The 18,572-nt window shown below is 39.5% G+C and overlaps 1 protein-coding gene across 3 annotated transcripts in view; it reads left to right on the forward strand.

Moving 5' to 3' along the window:
- The window catches only part of CSGALNACT1 (chondroitin sulfate N-acetylgalactosaminyltransferase 1), a 332,098-nt gene that overhangs the window by 244,151 nt on the left and 69,375 nt on the right, over window positions 1-18,572 (forward strand). For all 3 annotated transcript variants that reach the window (XM_044305053.1, XM_044305061.1, XM_044305069.1), the window contains one exon: window positions 12,278-12,494. In XM_044305053.1, the coding sequence (XP_044160988.1) occupies window positions 12,278-12,494 (217 nt within the window). The remainder of the gene's footprint in view (window positions 1-12,277; window positions 12,495-18,572) is intronic.

Here is an 18,572-nt window from a genome sequence, read left to right on the forward strand (position 1 = left end):
AACTCCATAAGCTACAATGGCAGATCCCATCTGGTATTCATGGAGGGAACGTTGACAACCCTTCAGTATGTCCAGGACATTGTGGAACCAGTCCCACTGCGTTTTTTTTACTTAGGAGATATGGCGTTCCAACAAGATTAAATCCACCTACACACTGCCAGCGCTACACAATGTGCTCTTCAGGGTATCTAGCAGCTCCCCTGGCAAACTTGATTGCCTGTTTTCACCCTTATAAAAAATGTCTGGGACTGGATTGGGAAATGAATCTCCCACGTACAGCAGCCAACAACCACCTTGGTTGAACTACAGGTCCAAGTTGAAAAAGCTTGAAATGACATACCACAGGAGGATATCCAGCATCTGTATGACCATTGCCAGAGTGGCAGCCTGTATCACAGCAAGGAGAGATGACACCCAATATTAATGTGACCCTGCCTCAAAATATACCTTGCTACAGAACCTTGAATAAAGTGTGCACCACCTTGGCTTTGACCACTAGAAGTTTATATTTTGACAATCTCACCTCAGCATTAAAGAGGACCTTTCACCGATTATTACACTGTGAACTAAGTATACAGACACGGAGAGCGGCGCCCGGGGATCTCACTGCACTTACTATTATCCCCGGGTGCCGCTCCATTCTCCTGCTATGCCCTCCGGTATCTCTGCTCACTAAGTTATAGTAGGCGGAGTCTGCCCTTGTTCTTCTGTAGCACTGGCCAATCGCATTGCAGAGCTCACAGCCTGGGAGAAAATAACCTCCCAGGCTGTGAGCTCTGCGCTGCGATTGGCCAGCGCTAGAGCAGAACAAGGGCAGACTCCGCCTACCATAACTTAGTGACTGAAATCTCCGCCTACTATAACTTAGTGAGCGGAGATGCCGGTGGGCATAGCAGGAGAACGGAGCGGCGCCTGGGGATAATATTAAGTGCAGTGAGATCCCCGGGCGCCGCTCTCCATGTCTGTATAGTTAGTTCACATTGTAATAATCGGTGAAAGGTCCTCTTTAAGTTTTCTAGGTGTTCTTTTTTATTTTCTGCTAGTGTATATGTGGGTACTAACAGACTCGCTCAATAAATAGGTTTAGAACATATACATGTGTAAGGGTTGGGCTTAGATATTAATTACAGCATTTGCCACAGAACACATAACATGCTACATCTACTTTCTTCCTGATCTCAGTTCTTGAAATTAGGTAAGAATGCACAAGAAATGATACACACATAGAAATATGTTTTTACCATTCTTATAGGATCTGAGATAACATAGATGCAGTAATTTGTAAAGAACTTCAAGCCAGTGGTTGAAATAGCTCTAATGGATAAAGTCATGATTGAAGAATGCAGTGAATATTACAGATGTGGAAATTGGCATCTACTGCAGACTTTTCACATACAGAGACTGTATAACAATTAAAGCGACTAGTTTGATGTTTTAATGGTCTGAGCTCTTTGATGCTGGAAAACATCTCAATGACCATGAAACGTACTGAATTATTCAGCAACAGAGGTGTACAATGGATTTATCTCTTGACTTGTCTCTTCCTTAAAAGCAGAGAACTTCTGATTTAGAATATTGCAAATGTTTCAAAATTTTCTGTAAATTTGGGATTTTTTTTATAAATAAGGTAAAACATATTGACTCTAATTCATCACTAACATGAGGTAGAAGTGTCTCGACAAAAAAAATCTCAGAATGGCTGGGATAACTAAAAGCATAGCAAATTTATTACCACATAAAATGATACGTCAGATTTGCAAAAAACAGCCTGGGATTTAACCACTTCCCGACCGCCCATTAAGGCTCCATTCACACGTCCGCAAAATGGGTCCGCATCCTTTCCGCAATTTTGCGGAAAGGGTGCGGACCCATTCATTCTCTATGGGGACGGAATGTGCTGTCCGCATCCACATTTGCGGATCCGCACTTCCGCATCCGTGCTTCCGTTTCCGCAAAAAAATAGAACATGTCCTATTCTTGTCCGCAATTGCGGACAAGAACAGGCATATTCTATTATGTCGGCAATGTGCGGTCCGCAAAATGCGGAAAGCACATTGCCGCTTTCCGTGTTTTGCGGATCCGTGTCTCCGTGTATCCGCAAAACACATTGCGGACGTGTGAATACAGCCTTACTATAAACGTCCTGGACAGTCGGGTTTATCTCTGATCGGACGTTTCTGTACATTCTTTCAGAGATGGCAGCTGCACTCTAATCGTGCAGCTGCCGAGCAGGGGGCCCCCTGTCAGTGACAGCAGGGCACCCCAGACAGAAGGCAGGGATCATTCCTGGGTGTCCCTGCCTTCTAGATCACTGTATATACAGCGCTGAACGAGCGCTGTGTATACAGCTGAGGAAGCGATCTGCCGCTTCCTGTCCCGGCCTGGTGGTCATGTGATCACCGGGGTCGGGTGAGTGCAGGAGCTGTCGGGTCTTCCATAGACCTTGATCACCCCTGCACTGAGGCTGTACAGTGCTGTATAGTGCTGTATAGCCTCTCTGGGGGGTGTATTTCCCCTGTAACTGGGGCTACTATGTCAGCCCCAGTTGCAGGAGAGATCAATAGTAAAAAAAAAAATAATAATATGAAGTTAAATGTCCCCCAGAGACCTTATGGCAGACACAAAGTGTAAAATAAAAAATTAAAGTGTTTTGAAAAAAAAAAGTTTCACATTTAAAAATAAAAATTCCCCTCAAATCCATTATTTAAAAAATGTTAAAAATAAAAGAAAAAAAAATAGACATATTTGGTAACACCGCGTCCGCAACGGCCGACTCTATAATAATATCATATGATCTACACCATCAGGTGAACGCCGTAAAAAAAAAAAAAAATTATAAACATTGCTCCAAAACAGATTTTTTTCATTAGCTCACCTCCCAAAGAAATAATGTTAATCAATAAAAAATTCGTATGTACCTCAAAATGGTAGCAATAAAAATATCACCTTATCCCACAAAAAATGAGCCCCACACAAGACCATAGCCAAAAAATAAAAAAATATGTCTCTAAGAAAATTGCAACACTAAAACATGATTTATTTTTTTCTAAAAATGCTCTTATTGTGTAAAATGTAAAAAAATAGATAAAAAATAGACATATTTGGTATCACCGGGTCTGCAAAGATTGGCTCTACAAAAATATCACATGATCTACGTGAAGAGTGTAAAACAAATAAAAATTATGCCAAAACAGCTTTTTTCAGTCACCTCACCTAACCAAAAATATAATATCAATCAAAAAGTCATATGTACCCCAAAATGGTAGCAATAAAAATGTCACCTTGTCCCTCAAAAAACAAGCCCTTGTACAAGACCATAGCTAAAAAAAATTAAAAAAATATGGCTCTAAGAAAATGTCAATACAAAAACATGATTTGTTTTCTACAAATGTTTTTATTGTGTAAAACGTTAAAAGAAAAAAAAAATAGAGATATTTGGTATTGTTGCGTCCATAATGACCATCAAGTGAACGTTGTAAAAAGAAAATAGAAAAATGACACCAAACAGCTTTTTTTGTGACTTCACCTCCCAAAAAAATTGATAAAAAGCAACCAGAAAGCCAAATGTACCCCAAAATGGTGCCAATAAAAACTAAAGCTTGTCCCTCACAAAATAAGCCCTCATGCAGCTCATGCAACAAAAAATAAAAAAAGTTATCGCTCTTAAAAACCATGACAGAAAATTCCATGTTAGAAAATCCAGATGCCGTTCCTTCCCTTTTGAGCCCTGGTGTATCCCCAAATAACAGTTTACAACCACAATTAGGGTGTTACTGTATTCAGGAGAAAGTGGATATCAAATTGTTGGGGGATATTTTGTTTTGTTGTTAACCCTTGATGTGTTCCAGGAAAAAATTATTAAAATAGAAAATCAGCAAAAAAAGGGAAATTGGGAAATTTCACCTCTATTTTGCTTTAATTCCTGTGGTATACCTAAAGGGTTAACAACATTTTTAAAACCAGTTTTGAATAGTTGGAGTGGTGTCGTTTCTAAAATGGGGTCATTTATGGGTTGGTTCTTATATGTAAGCCCCACAAAATAATTTAAAAAAATGCTTCTAAAATTCAAAACCTTCTAACGTCCTAAAAAATAAAATTACATTACCAAATGATGCTAACATAAAGTAGACATATGGGGAATGTTAATTAATGAATATTTTATGAGGCATCACTATCTGTCTTAAAAGCAGAGAGATTCAAATTTAGAAAACAGTGAATTTTTTATAATTCTTGGTAACTTTTGGATTTTTTTTATAAATAAAGCTAAAACATATTTATCTCAAATTTGCCATTAACATGAAGTACAATGTGTCACCAGAAAACAGTCTCTGAATGGCTTGGATAAGTAAAAGCGTTATTAGAAGTTATCACCACACTTGTCAGATTTGCAAAATTAGGCCTGGTCATGAAAGGTTTAAATGGCCCAGTCTGGAAGTGGTTAAAGACGTTGTTCCATGAATAATGTAAAAAGTTAAAATCAGACATCATATAGTACATGACAATCTCTTCCTAAGAAAGCTAGAACCAGCCCTGTACCTCACATGGATCCAGAGATCTCCCCATTCTAGATTTATATCAAGCTAAGAGCACAAGGAGAGTGTATTTTCTGCTGCAGCTCGGGGGCGTGTCCATTCTACTGCAGCTCTCTCCCTATCACAGCTCAGGAGGCAGATGAAAGATGAAACTGAGCATGTGCGGCCTTCCTAATGAGCAGGTCAAAGAAATAAGAAATTAAGTGGCACTATACAGATAAATTTTATTAAGTAACTAAATAGCTTTCCGAAAATTAAATCAAATGCAATTACAAAATTATTCAGCTGGTTTGAAAACTAGAATATTTTTTGTGCTACAACTCCTTTAAGGTGAAAAGTGGCTTGGTACTGAAGGGGTTAATAACACACTTAAAGGGGTTTTCTGAGACTACGAGCGCCAGTGCCTTCTCAAATAGCTGATTGTCAGGGTTCCCGGGTATCGGAAAGGTAATCAGTATAGAAGTCTTGGAAAACCCCTTTAACTTTTGACACATTATTTGTGAAACATGCAGGAGAGTCTTCATGCTGGGAAGTGGCTGTGCATGCATGATTCTTCTTGGTGAAGTATGCTTTTGTTTATGGTGCATACACACAGCTGTGAGGGTCTCAGAGTGCACATGTTGTCTTTCCTTGGACCACTTTTGGTAGTTAATGTTTGGGAGTACCCTGTTGTCTTGCTTTCACAACTACCATCACAATGTCCATGCTTCCAACACATCTACCTCAAGAACTGGCTGTTCTCTTGCTATCTGCTATATCAGACCTCTGTACAGATGCCTTTGTAGCAAGGTAATAAAAAGTATTCACTTCACCTGGTATGGTCTGGTCAAATATGAATCTACATGTTTAGCAAATTCCTCAAAATGCATCAGCTATGTCTTAGATCAGAAGACAGGAAAAATGAAGAAGATCCTCTCATGACCTCAAATGGTGTGTGTGTATACACACTGGCAGGCATATGCTGCCAAAAAGATTTGGCAAACATTTTTTTTTAGCAATTTTTTTACACACAGTGTGCTGTCTGCATCTTTTGTGGCCTAATTGAAAAAAATGGGTTCGCACCTGTTCAGCCAAATTGTGGACCCATTCATATAGTCATCTGAATGAACCCTTAAAGAGCTTTAAAATGAGTTTCATACAGTCCTAGGAGACTCCAGAATGTCTTCTACAACTTTTCAAAGCAGTTGGAGAATTTTGATTCTTGTCACATTTATTCAGACCCCAATCAAATTGCCTGTCCGATTTGTTTCAAACTAATTTCAAGTGCTGATCACTAATATTGACCATTCCCACCATGAAGTCTTACATGAATATTGAGAGGGAGATATACTGCAGCGGCATCCCCCTCCTCCCTGTTTAGTTTTAACCTATTTTACGGTATATAGATCTTTTGGTTAGAAAAGGTTTGTGAAATTTACACATTTGGTAAATATTGCCAAATCTGATAACTTTGTAAACAATAGCATCAATGAGAACAAATAGTTTCCCAGAATGGTGAAAACTATGTATATATCGTATGCAGAATACCTGTCCCCTGGAAGAGGATAAATGGAATAGGGAAAGCATAGGTTTGAGGATGGGGATGGGGGAGAAGGCTTTCCTAAGGGTTATCTCTCTTCATTATACAACCACCCCTGAAGATATATTAAGATTAGACTACCAAGGGTCCAGATCTTATGACATTTTTAAATGGTAACTATAATTTTTTTATTTTATTTGCTAGTTTATTAGAGCTAGGCATGCTACGCATATACCTGAGTTAGTCTGTCAATGATTGCCAAAAGATCTGTAATTACCTTATAATAACAGCTTTTATTAATGTCACCTGTCCCTCCCTTAAAAGGCCGTTGCTATGGCTCATCTGTCTCCGGCTAGGAAGACAGAGGGGCGGTCCTTCACACTGCATGCCTGCATTAGGCTTCAGAGTGAGGAGGCGTGTCTCTCAGTAATCCAATCTGATTGGCTGGAAGGAAGCTGCTGGCTACAGCAAGTTTGTATGTGACCTGAGGGAATGCAGTTTTGGCCTCAGGGAACTGGCAGAGGAGCCCTCTTGAGAAGATCCTCATAATGTAGGATGCAAAACAGCCGCAACTAAGGGGAAAACTCAAGGAAAACAGTGGTAAGTGAAGAAACTAAATAGTGATCTTAGCTGCCAAAGGCTTCACTCAAATCACTGTTCAGCCTTTCCGTTCTCCTGCTCCATTATAGGAGCAGGAGAACTGAAAGGACAGATTCGGCACATAAATGATCCAATGAAGTGAAATGTGTGACTGCACATATAGGAGTATAGATATAAAACCTGTATTTTTTGACAATGGGATTGTCCCACCATACATGATGATATATTTCCCATCCCTGCCACATTATCTAAAATATTTTCAATCACTTGATAGGTGTATCTGAGATAATCAGGCGAGGACCATGTACCACTATAATAGTACTTTACACCCTACTTCTATTACAGATGGTTTAATTGGTACTATAGACAATAAATGAGAAATATCTGTGCACTCGCATAACTCAGTCTTATTTCCAACTTCTGATTCCATTATGTCATATACTGGAGCTTGGTAGGTGGAATGACCAGCATTGTGTGTAACGATTTTAAAATGTTATTGCATATTTAAAAGTTTCCTAACATATAACTTTTTACCTTTTTATGTGGTCCTTAGGCTAAATGCAAGATACTATAAACTGGTGAAACCAAAGTCAGATAGGTGCAGGTCCCACCTCCGAGACCCACAATTAACAGCAGAACAGACCCCCAAAAGTGAAGGAGAGCACACTGTGCATGTGCAGTGAGTTTCCCATCCATTTCTCTGGGAGAGTGAGCATGCTCGCTATTTTATGAAGTCCTGTAGAAATGAATGGAGAACGCACCTCATATGCACAGACACTGCTCTATTCATTTCTATGGGACCGCCAAAGATCGCTGAACCAGCCATAGTAATGAATGGAAGATGGCCGCGCATGCATGGCTGGTCTCTGCTCACTTCAGGGGTCCAGTTCTGGAGATAGATGCGGTCCCAGAGATGATATTGATGGCATATGCTAGTGATATGCCACTAACGTCTAAGATGAGACAACCCCTTTAACAAAGCAGTGGCAAGAAATTCAAATTCCTTGGACTCATAAGCGGTAAAAGTAATAAAAAGTACAGTACCTATTAGATAATTGCATAGTGTTGAAATTTCCTAACATGTTAGCGTAGGTTCACCAAAGGGTCGATTTATTATTTTTATAAGAACAATTATCTTGAATATTTTCTAATATTATATGAAAAAAGTCATAATTTGCTGCAGTTCCCATTCACCTGTCAGAGAATGCCTTTGAATCTAGGAGTTACTCTGATAATTGGTATTTTAGAGAAGAATTGTAGTGGTCAGAATACGGGTTATTGTGCAAGACTTACAATGAGAATATTGTCTGAAATAAGAACATATTATATTCACTTGTTTCATATGGATAATTTCTTGGACAGAAATGTATTTTAACCACAGAATACTGTAAGTGCTCCCAAAATATGCACTTTTTAACATCTAGCAACAATATACCTATCAGCAGTCATTGACTTCCTGCATCAGTGACTACACTGTTTATACAGGAAGTAGGCACATTAGTTGTGGTCACCAGTAGTTTTTCTGTATTTCACCAACAACTTTCCATAATATAATCAGGATGTAGCAGGACACTTCAATGTAATTGTTTAAGGCATACCAAAGTGATGCCAAAGTAGAATGTAAAAGACTAGGTGAAAATAATGTTAGCTTCAAAAATACAGTGTCTAAAATGAGTCAGACTTTAACTACTTGGAAATTAACTGTATATACTGATGAGGCATATTGGAACGTAAGTGGCATGGTGGTTTCCTCCCACACTCTAAAGACATACTGATGGGGAACTTAGATGGTGAGTCCCATTGGAGACAGCTTGATGATAATGCCTGTAAAGTGCGTGTAGTAAATAAAATGCCTAGAGTCTTCGGTGCCTTAATATTGCATAGGATATATTGGGAAGCTGGAATAAAAAAAATCCAAATGGGGTGGAATTGGGAAAAAAATTCAATTCTGCATCTGTTTTGTTTTTACGGTGTTCACTATGCAGTGAAACCAACTTGTGCTCTTCATTCTCCAGGTCAGTACGATTACCGTGATACCACATATGTATGGTTTTTCTTTTTGTTTGAATTTTAATTAATACCATTTTGAGGCGTGTATGACTTTTTGATCACTTGTTATTCAATTATTTTGGAAGGTAAAGTATTGAAAAAATTGCAAATTGGCATTTTTTTCCATTACGTCATTCACCATATGGGATACGTTTTTTATATTTGAATTATATTAAAAAAAGAAAAAAATTTAAACTTTTTTACGTTTCTTAGGTCACCAAATGGACCCCAATATGCAATCATCTGATTGTAATTTGTATAGCGTAATGGAATTTTCTCCATTATCTTATACAGAAATCACTATATTACAGTTTAGTGCTGCCACTTGCTGCCCTGAATTGTAATATACAAGTAATGAGCCTAGAAGCCTAGTACAGGCTCTGGTTCAGTACTTCAGCACCATCCCCGATATTTGCCTAGGGGAGGTGTACCTGTTTTTTAGGCCTTTTTAGATGCCGTGGTCACATTTGACCATCGCAAATGAGGGGTTAAATGTCAGCGATCAGCATTGCCGCTGATCGTAGACATTAGCCATGGGGGTCTGCTGTGTGATACAGCAGCCACATAATTGCTATGGCACCCGCTCCGCTTAAAAGACCCGAGATCCGATATCGGGAAGGGGTTAAAGACAGTGCACAATCTGAAACGTTCTAGGGAGCATAAAAATCACCAACACAAAAGTGTTACAATGTAGAGCTGCAAAAGGACAATATACTACAGGGGGAGCTGCATACTTGATTCTAGTGTACTACCCCATAAAGACAGCAGGTGTGCCTGAAAATAATAGGGATATTGTAACTAGCAGAAAACAGGATATGGACATGCTGATTTGCAAACTTTCTATAGCTAAAACATCTGCAAGAGCTTCCTTAACTCACGAGGTTTGGTAGAATTACAGAGCAGAATGTCCGCAAGCAAAAATATGACAGCTGTTTTTTTTTTTTTCTTTCTGGAAATGCAATCAGCTTTTTTTGTCATAGCATAATAGAAAACACCTAAAACCAATTATACACCAGTGATGTTATTAGAATCCTAATGAACCCCGAGCCTGCACTCAGAACATTAAAGGGAATCTGTAACCCAAAAATTCACCGTTAAACCAGGCACAGTGCCTTGTAAGGCTCCTTCTCTCTCCTTCCTTGATTGACAGGGCCAGATGAGATGACTATGCTGGAACTTGGCCCTGTCAGTCATGGAGAGAGGAGCTGGCAGAAGAAGCTGGTGAAGCAAGGGTGCACTGGTGTGGCTTGGGTCCGCCCACAGTGCTATTAACTGTTCATTTGCATATGGATTAAAAGTACTTTTTTCTCCAGGTTAAAGAAACAGATCACTAAGTGAAAGTATCATTGCATTCAGCTGAACGAGTCCTATAAGGCACTGTGCCTGGGTTATCACTTAATTTCCTGGTGACAGGTTCCCTTTAACCTCTTAATGCATAATCATGTACTTGATTGACGTCAAGGGGTTGTATGGAGCTAGCTCACATACGGAGCTTACTCCATGCATGGCAGGTGCCGACTGTATAACACAGCAGGCACCCACCCTCTGATCCCAGTCGTAGCCACTGTGGCATCTGTGAGTTAGACAGCGGGAGTGGCTCCTTCTATCCTCCAATCAGGCCCCTATGACAAAATCATGGAGCTTCTATTTGTTGTCATGACAGCCTGTGGACTACTATTCTATTGCCGTCTACGGTACAAGTAGTCAGACTATCGCATGTGCAAGTCCCTTAAAGGGATTAAAAATTACAGCGTTCAAATTACATTCCTTTCCTAACTTTGCATATAAAAATAAACATTAAAAAATAAACATAACAGGTTTATTTGTCACCAGTTCCAAAAATTTCTGATGGTGAATGCTGTAACGGTAAGAAAAAAAAATCCACAATTTTACATTTTTGGGTTGTCTTGTCCCCCCACAAAATGAATAAAAAGTGATCAAAAAGTCGACAGAAACAACCCCTCTCATTATTCTGTAGATGAAAATATCAAAAAGTTGGTGTCAGAAAATGGAAAGGCAAAGTAAATGTTATTTATTTTTTATTTTTTGAAGGTTTTTATTTATTTAAAAAAAAGTAAAACATTAAAAACTATACAAATTTTAGCACACAGTGAACACAGTATTATTATTTTTCAATTTCACCCCACAAATAATGTGGGTGCCATTTTCCAATACGAGATATGGTAAATAAAATGATGCCATTAAAAATACAACTTGTCCTGCTATGTGAATAAAAATTTAAAATGTTGTGGCTTTTGGAAGGTAAAAAGGAAAATACAAAACCAAAATTGGCCTATGGGGCAGATTTACTAATCCCGTTTAAAATGTATATAGTGTAAACATAGACCAGAGAGTCTAAGGATTTATCACAGCAACTCACGCTGGATAATATATTTGGTGCCATGGCAAGACTTTTTTTTTTACTTTCTACAATCTATTGATTAGCTTAACGTGCAACAGAATCTTTTGACAACATTTTGGCACAAATGGCGCATATAGACCACACCTTTTTTGTTTCCAAGCTGCACCTCTTACTTATCAAGTTGCTATGAATTAATTGTTTTCATACATTTGCTTCATTAATATGTCTAAAACTTGATATGACATTTCGGCGCATTTTACGGCACATTCTAGGTGCAATCACATTGGTAAATGTGGACCTATTTGCAGATATTATTATCTTATTATTTGAGATGGTATACAAATTAACTTTCCGTTATGAAAAGGCATTGATTGAACAGTTTGAAGCTACCACCAGGGAAAATCTGCTGGTAGCCTCAAACTGTTTAATTAGTGCTCTTTTATTGTACGATTTTCCCCTGGTGGTAGCCTTAAACTATTCAATTTCTTTTTTCATAATAAGACTTTCCCAAGATGGTAGCCTCGAACTGTTCAATTTGTGTGTTTTCATAAAGTTAATTTGCATACATTTGGGTTTCTGGGAAAGATATTTAAATTAGCTTTTCTTCTCTGTGGAGGCTCCAATCCTGGTTTTGGCTCACAATCACTGATGGAAAACACTGACCAAAACACTGACGTGTGAATGAGGCTTGAGCCCGTCTGAAACCAGTGGAAAGAAGATATGCTAATTTGCATATATTTTGCCCAGAAAAACAGAGCAGCATTGCCTGGACTACAATACTCACGCATACTAGGTGGTCTTCCTAATGAGAAACAGCACCTCCAAGATCCCGACAAAGGCCACTTAACTGCCCAGGGCAATTTTTTCTTGAGACACTCAGTTTTCTAGTCCTTTTGTAAGGAGAACTGACTTTTATGTCTCATTCAGAGAAGTGTAATATAGGGAGATTCAGTATACATCTTTTTTGGAAGGAGAACTGACTTGCATGTCTTTTTTCTAGTGGAGTATTATGTGTGGGTCTGTCTTTGTGATTGAAACGAATGCCAAGAACTTTGGGTTTGCTAGAATCCCATTTTTTGGGGGGAAATTCTGGATGAATTCCAAATTTGTAGAATTCATTTGCTCATTTCTACTATATTTACATTGAAAGACAACTATTGATAAATGCCTCTAATCTTCTAAGCCATTCTAATAGCCTGTTTTGTTCACTTCTAGGTATTTACAGAACGGAACGTGATAAAGGAACATTGTATGAACTGACTTTTAAAGGAGACAAAAATCAAGAATTTAAGCGTCTTGTTCTCTTTCGACCATTTGGACCTGTTGTGAAAGTCAAGAATGAAAAGCTGAACATGGCCAATGTTATTGTGAACATCATTGTCCCTTTAGCTAGAAGAGCTGACAAGTTTCAGCAGTTCATGCACAATTTCAGGTGATACTGTTCATTTTAATGTATAGCTTTTTCTGTCTTAGATTTGTATATTAGAAGGTTTCATTTTCACTATATGGAAATGACTGTACAGATGACAAATACAGAAGAAGTTAACCCCTTAGGGACACAGCCTTTTTACACCTTAGGACCAGGCCATTTTTTGCAAATCTGACCAGTGTCACTTTAAGTGCTGATAACTTTAAAACGCTTTGACTTATCCAGGCCGTTCTGAGATTGTTTTTTCGTCACATATTGTACTTCATGACACTGGTAAAATGAAGTCAAAAAAATTATTTTTTTTGCACAAAATAATACCTAATTTACCAAAAAATTTAAAAAATTAGCAAATTTCAAAGTTTCAGTTTCTCTACTTCTGTAATACATAGTAATACCCCCAAAAATTGTGATGATTTTACATTCCCCATATGTCTACTTCATGTTTGTAGCATTTTGGGAATGATATTTTGTTTTTTGGGGATGTTACAAGGCTTAGAAGTTTAGAAGCAAATTTTGAAAATTTTCAGAAATCTTCAAAATCCCACTTTTTATGGACCAGTTCAGGTTTGAAGTCATATTGTGAGGCTTAGATAATAGAAACCTCCCAAAAATGACCCCATCTAAGAAACTACACCCCTCAAGGTATTCAAAACTGATTTTACATACGTCGTTAACCCTTTAGGTGTTGCACAAGAGTTATTGGCAAATGGGGATGAAATTTGAGAATTTCATTTTTTTGTCTAATTTTCCATTTTAACCCATTTTTTCCACTAACAAAGCAAGGGTTAACAGCCAAACAAGACTGTATCTTTATTGCCCTGACTCTGCCGTTTACAGAAACACCCAATATGTGGCCGTAAACTACTGTACGGCCACACAGCGGGGCGTAGAGTGAAAGGTGCGCCGTATGGTTTTTGGAAGGCTGATTTTTATGGACTGGTTTATTTACACCATGTCCCATTTGAAGCCCCCTGATGCACCCCTAGAGTAGAAACTCCCTAAAAGTGACCCCATCCACGAAACTACACCCTTCAAGGTATTCAAAACTGATTTTGCATACGTCGTTAACCCTTTAGGTGTTGCACAAGAGTTATTGGCAAATGGGGATGAAATTTGACATTTTCATTTTTTTGCCTTATTTTCCATTTTAACCCATTTTTTCCACTAACAAAGCAAGGGTTAACAGCCAAACAAGACTGTATCTTCATTGCCCTGACTCTGCTGTTTACAGAAACACCCCATATGTGGCCGTAAACTACTGTACGGCCACACAGCGGGGCGTAGAGTGAAAGGTGCGCCGTTTGGTTTTTGGAAGCCAGATTTTGCTGGACTGGTTTTTTGACACCATGTCCCATTTGAAGCCCCCCTGATGCACCCCTAGAGTAGAAACTCCAAAAAATTGACCCCATCTAAGAAACTACACCCCTCAAGGTATTCAAAACTGATTTTACATACATTTTTAACCCTTTAGGTGTTGCACAAGATTTAATGGAAAATACAGATACAATTTCCAAATTTCACTTTTTTGGCAGATTTTCCATTTTAACATTTTTTTTCCAGTTACAAAGAAAGGGTTAACAGCCAAACAAAACTCATTATTTATGGCCCTGATTCTGTAGTTTACAGAAACACCCCATATGTGGTCGTAAACTGCTGTACGGACACACGGCAGGGCGCAGAAGGAAAGGAACGCCATACGGTTTTTGGAAGGCTGGATTTTGCTGGACAGTTTTTTTTTACACCATGTCCCATTTGAAGCCCCCCTGATGCACCCCTATAGTAGAAACTCTAAAAAAGTGACCCCATTTTAGAAACTATGGGATAGGGTGGCAGTTTTGTTGGTACTAGTTTAGGGTACATATGATTTTTGGTTGCTCTATATTACACTTTTTGTGCGGCAAGGTAACAAGAAATACCTTTTTGGCACAGTTTTTTTTTTTTGTTATTTACAACATTCATCTGACAGGTTAGATCATGTGGTAATTTTATAGAGCAGGTTGTCACGGACGCGGCGATACATAATATGTATCCATTTTTTTTTATTTATGTAAGTTTTACACAATGATTTCATTTTTAAAACAAAAAAAGTTTTAGTGTCTACATAGTCTAAGAGCCATAGTTGTTTCAGTTTTTGGTCGATTATCTTGAGTAGGGTCTCATTTTTTGCGGGATGAGATGACTGTTTGATTGGCACTATTTTGGCGTACATGCGACTTTTTTGATCACTTTTATTACCTTTTTTTGGGAAGTAAGGTGGGCAAAATTTCTATTTCATCATAGTTTTTAATTTTTTATTTTTATGGCGTTCACCGTTCGGGTAAAGTAACATGACTGTTTTATAGATCAGGTCGTTACGGACGCGGCGATACCAAACATGTGTAGGGAATTTAATTTTTTTCATTTTTAATCAGTGATAAATGTGTTTTTTGATTTTTACTTTTTTTTTACTTTTTTTAACTTTTTTTTTACCCAGACCCACTTGGTTCTTGAACATCCAGTGGGTCTGATGTCTGTATAATACAGTACTGTACTCTATATAGGGTACTGCACTGTATTTTACTTACACTGAACAGATCTATGCTTTCAGCACAGATCTGTTCAGTACCATGGACAGCAGGACGCCTGAGAAGGCATCCTGTTGCCATGGGAACCTTCCCCGTCTGTCACAACTGCGCAGACGGGGAAGGGTGAGGACTGGGGTGTCGGGGGGCTGTCTGGGGGCTCTCTCCCTCTCCCATTGGGGGGCTGCAAAGGCACAGCAGCCCCCCGATTGGAGAGGGAGGGAGCTCCCTGCGCTGTTAACCTTTTCCATACAGCGGTCCGTACGGACCGATGTATGGAAAGGGTTAAACGGCTGACATCGCATCAACGATGTCAGCCGTTTATACCAGGGTGCCAGCAATGTGCTGGCACCCTGGTATACCCACTAGAAGCCAACGATTATTCAAATGGAGGCGGGCGGGGGATCGCGATCCCACCTGCCGCACCGCCCGCCTCCCGCACCGCCCGCACCGCCCGCAACCCTCCCCCTGCACCACCCGCCCACATAATATCATTCAGGGGTGGAAGAACATATATATTCTGGGCATTGTAAAGTTTCTGATCCCGATCAGAAGCGGCAAAAAGCGCATCAAACCGCAGGTCTGAATTGACCTGCGGTTTGTTGCGATCGCCGACTTGGGGGGTCACGGGACCCCCCCGCGTATTTAGCCTAGGTGCCTGCTCAATGATTTGTGCAGGCACCTTGTTCCGATCACTGCCAGCCGGGCGGCAGTGATCGGAACAACACATGACGTACCGGTACGTCATGTGTCCTTAAGTACCAGGGCATCATGACGTACTGGTACGTCATGTGTCCTGAAGAGGTTAAAGAGGTTCTCCGGGCTTTACATATTGATGACCTACTCTCAGGATAGGTCATCAAGATAAGATCAGCAGGGATCCATCTTCTGGGACTCCTGCCGATCAGCCTTTGGAGGAGTCCACCACGTTCCAGTGAGCTCTGCAGCCTTCTCAAAGTTTACCAAGCCCAGTGCCGAACATTGTATAGCGGCTGGACTGGGTATTGCAGCTCAGCCCCATTCATTTAAATGGGACGGAGCTGTGCATAGAGCAGTGATGGCTAGCCTCCAGCACTCCAGCTGTGTTGAAACAATGACTCCCAGCATGCTCCATTCATTTCTTTGGAGTTCTGAGAACAGCCAAGTAAGTGTCCATTATTGGAATTGTAGTTTTACCACATCTGGAGTGCCGGAGGTTAGCCATGACAGGCCTAGTTCATATGCTAAATGAACGTGATGTCACGTGGCCTAGCTAGAGGTCTAAGTGCTCACAGAGAACCATGGCATCTTCATACAGCTTGGGTCCCACCAATCTCATATTACTGATGTATCCTATCCTTTAAAGGGGTTTTCCGGGATTGATATATTGATGACCAATTCCCTGCACCCACCCCCTGATCAGCTTTTTGAAGAGGTTGTGGTACACCATTGAGTGCTGCTGCCTCTTCCTAGCCCAATGATGTCACATTCATTGGTCACACTGTTTATGTGCTGCTTAGTCCTATTCAAGTGAATAGGCCTGGGCTGCAATACCAAGCACAGCCACTATACAATGCACAGCATTGTGTTTGGTAAGCTGTGAGGAGGAAACATCACTCACCAGAGAACTGCAGTCTCTTCAATCATCTGATTGACAAAGGCTCTGTTTGTCAGATCCCCACCAATCAGACATTGATGATTTACCCTGAAGAAAGATCTGCAAAAAATGAGTCCTGAAAAAATTCCTTTAATGTAACATTTATACTGTACTTGGTATTCCTTTGGTATTTGTTATAGATTTTACAGCCACTAGAGGGAGCTCAGGTGCTTACTGCATGCAATGTATACATTAGATAAAAAGGGAATAAGTTCCTCAGCTCCCCCTAGTGGTAAGGAGAGAAGCAAAGGGAATTTCGAACTTTGACTGCTATGGACATATTTTGACAAATGAATCAGCACAAAATGTTGGATCTAGAAACAATTTGGTGTTAAGAAGAGTACGTTTACTTTGTAAGTCCAAAAGTGGTGTAGGAGACGAGTATTAAAAGGACAGACTGCCAGCCCACAGTGGATCTGTTCTTTCTTACTTTTGGTTACTGGTTTGCTCATTTAAAAATCTCTCTCAAAGGGGTTGCCTCATCATAGACAAGACGTTCTAAATGGGAACCGAACCGTCTCAGGGGCTGATTGTGATGCAGGTATGCGCGGTCAGCCAAACTAATTTGTCTTAAATTTTGCACCTCCTTACCCAGTTATCTTATATTCTGCTGCCTTTTTGCATAACATTAATATTTCTGGAGGCCTTTGTGACAAAAAGTAACCTCTGACTCTGACCATAGGTTTCGGTGTAATTAATTTTTCAGCCTGCTAGGGGGAGCAGTGCATCCTTCTGTATGCACAGTAATATGGGTACAGTTAATACTGACTTATTGCAGTTACCTGTGTGGTGAGCGCCAGCTTCTTTCACACACATACCACTGAGCAATTAACTCAGGAAATTCCTGGCAGAGAAGCTTTGAACTTTACGAGAAATAATAAAAAAAGGGACTACATTTAATATATAAATCAGTGTCAGAATTATTGGGGGGGGGGGGGGGGGGGTATTCTTCAGCCTGAATAGTACATATATGAATGAAAAGTTTATTGCTATATGTACAGTGTTTTTCCAAGAGAATTCAGGGTTATTTTTAGAAAATCAATTTTAATCAAACCACAAGAAATAGGTTAATTATCTGCTTTCAAATGTGACTTTTGACTGAACCACAGAGCGCCCATGCTCTGATGTAAGCTGCAGTGCAGAAATCTGTGCACCTCACACTGATCCCCAGCCATAACATGCCTTCTATTGACGGTCATCAAGCACTAGACATTTCAAGTCAGGCCAGTATAATAAATGGGCCTGCTGAGCTTCTCATGAGTGCATTGGAAAATAAAGGCCAGATTCTAATTGCTGCATGGTTTGTCATATTTGAAAGTGAGTGGCTGAAGGACAACTTATGAAGGGTAATTGAAAATGTACTGAGCTGTCCACTGAGTATAATACATTCATTGGAAGTAAAAGCTACCATCTCAGCATTCCAATTAAATATCTATACTTTCTGCAGATTTTACACCTTTTGTTAGCAATTTTTTAACATTTTTCATTTTGAAAGCCAAAATAATACAGTTCCAAGTAAAATATCGGCCCATACCTTATGTATCATCTACATAAGTAGAAAACTAATGTTTCTGAATTTACATTTGTCAGAAACCTATTAACGTCTTTGGGACATGTTATGAACATTCTCTCTAAGGCTCCATTCACATGACTATATTTTTGGTCCGAAACTGATCCACATTTTTTGCAGATTATACAGGAAACCATTTATTTCTAGATGTTGGCAAAAAAACACTGTATAGCCATTCTATAGTCCTGCAAAAAAAAAAAATAGAACATGTCCTATTCTTGTCCATTTTGCAGACAAGAATAGGCATTGTTGCAATAGGTCCACAAAAAGAAAATACGGTCATGTTAATGCGCCCTAATGTACATCAAAACTCT

This window comes from Bufo gargarizans, chromosome 1 (genome assembly GCF_014858855.1).
Source record: "Bufo gargarizans isolate SCDJY-AF-19 chromosome 1, ASM1485885v1, whole genome shotgun sequence".
Taxonomy (NCBI): domain Eukaryota; kingdom Metazoa; phylum Chordata; class Amphibia; order Anura; family Bufonidae; genus Bufo; species Bufo gargarizans.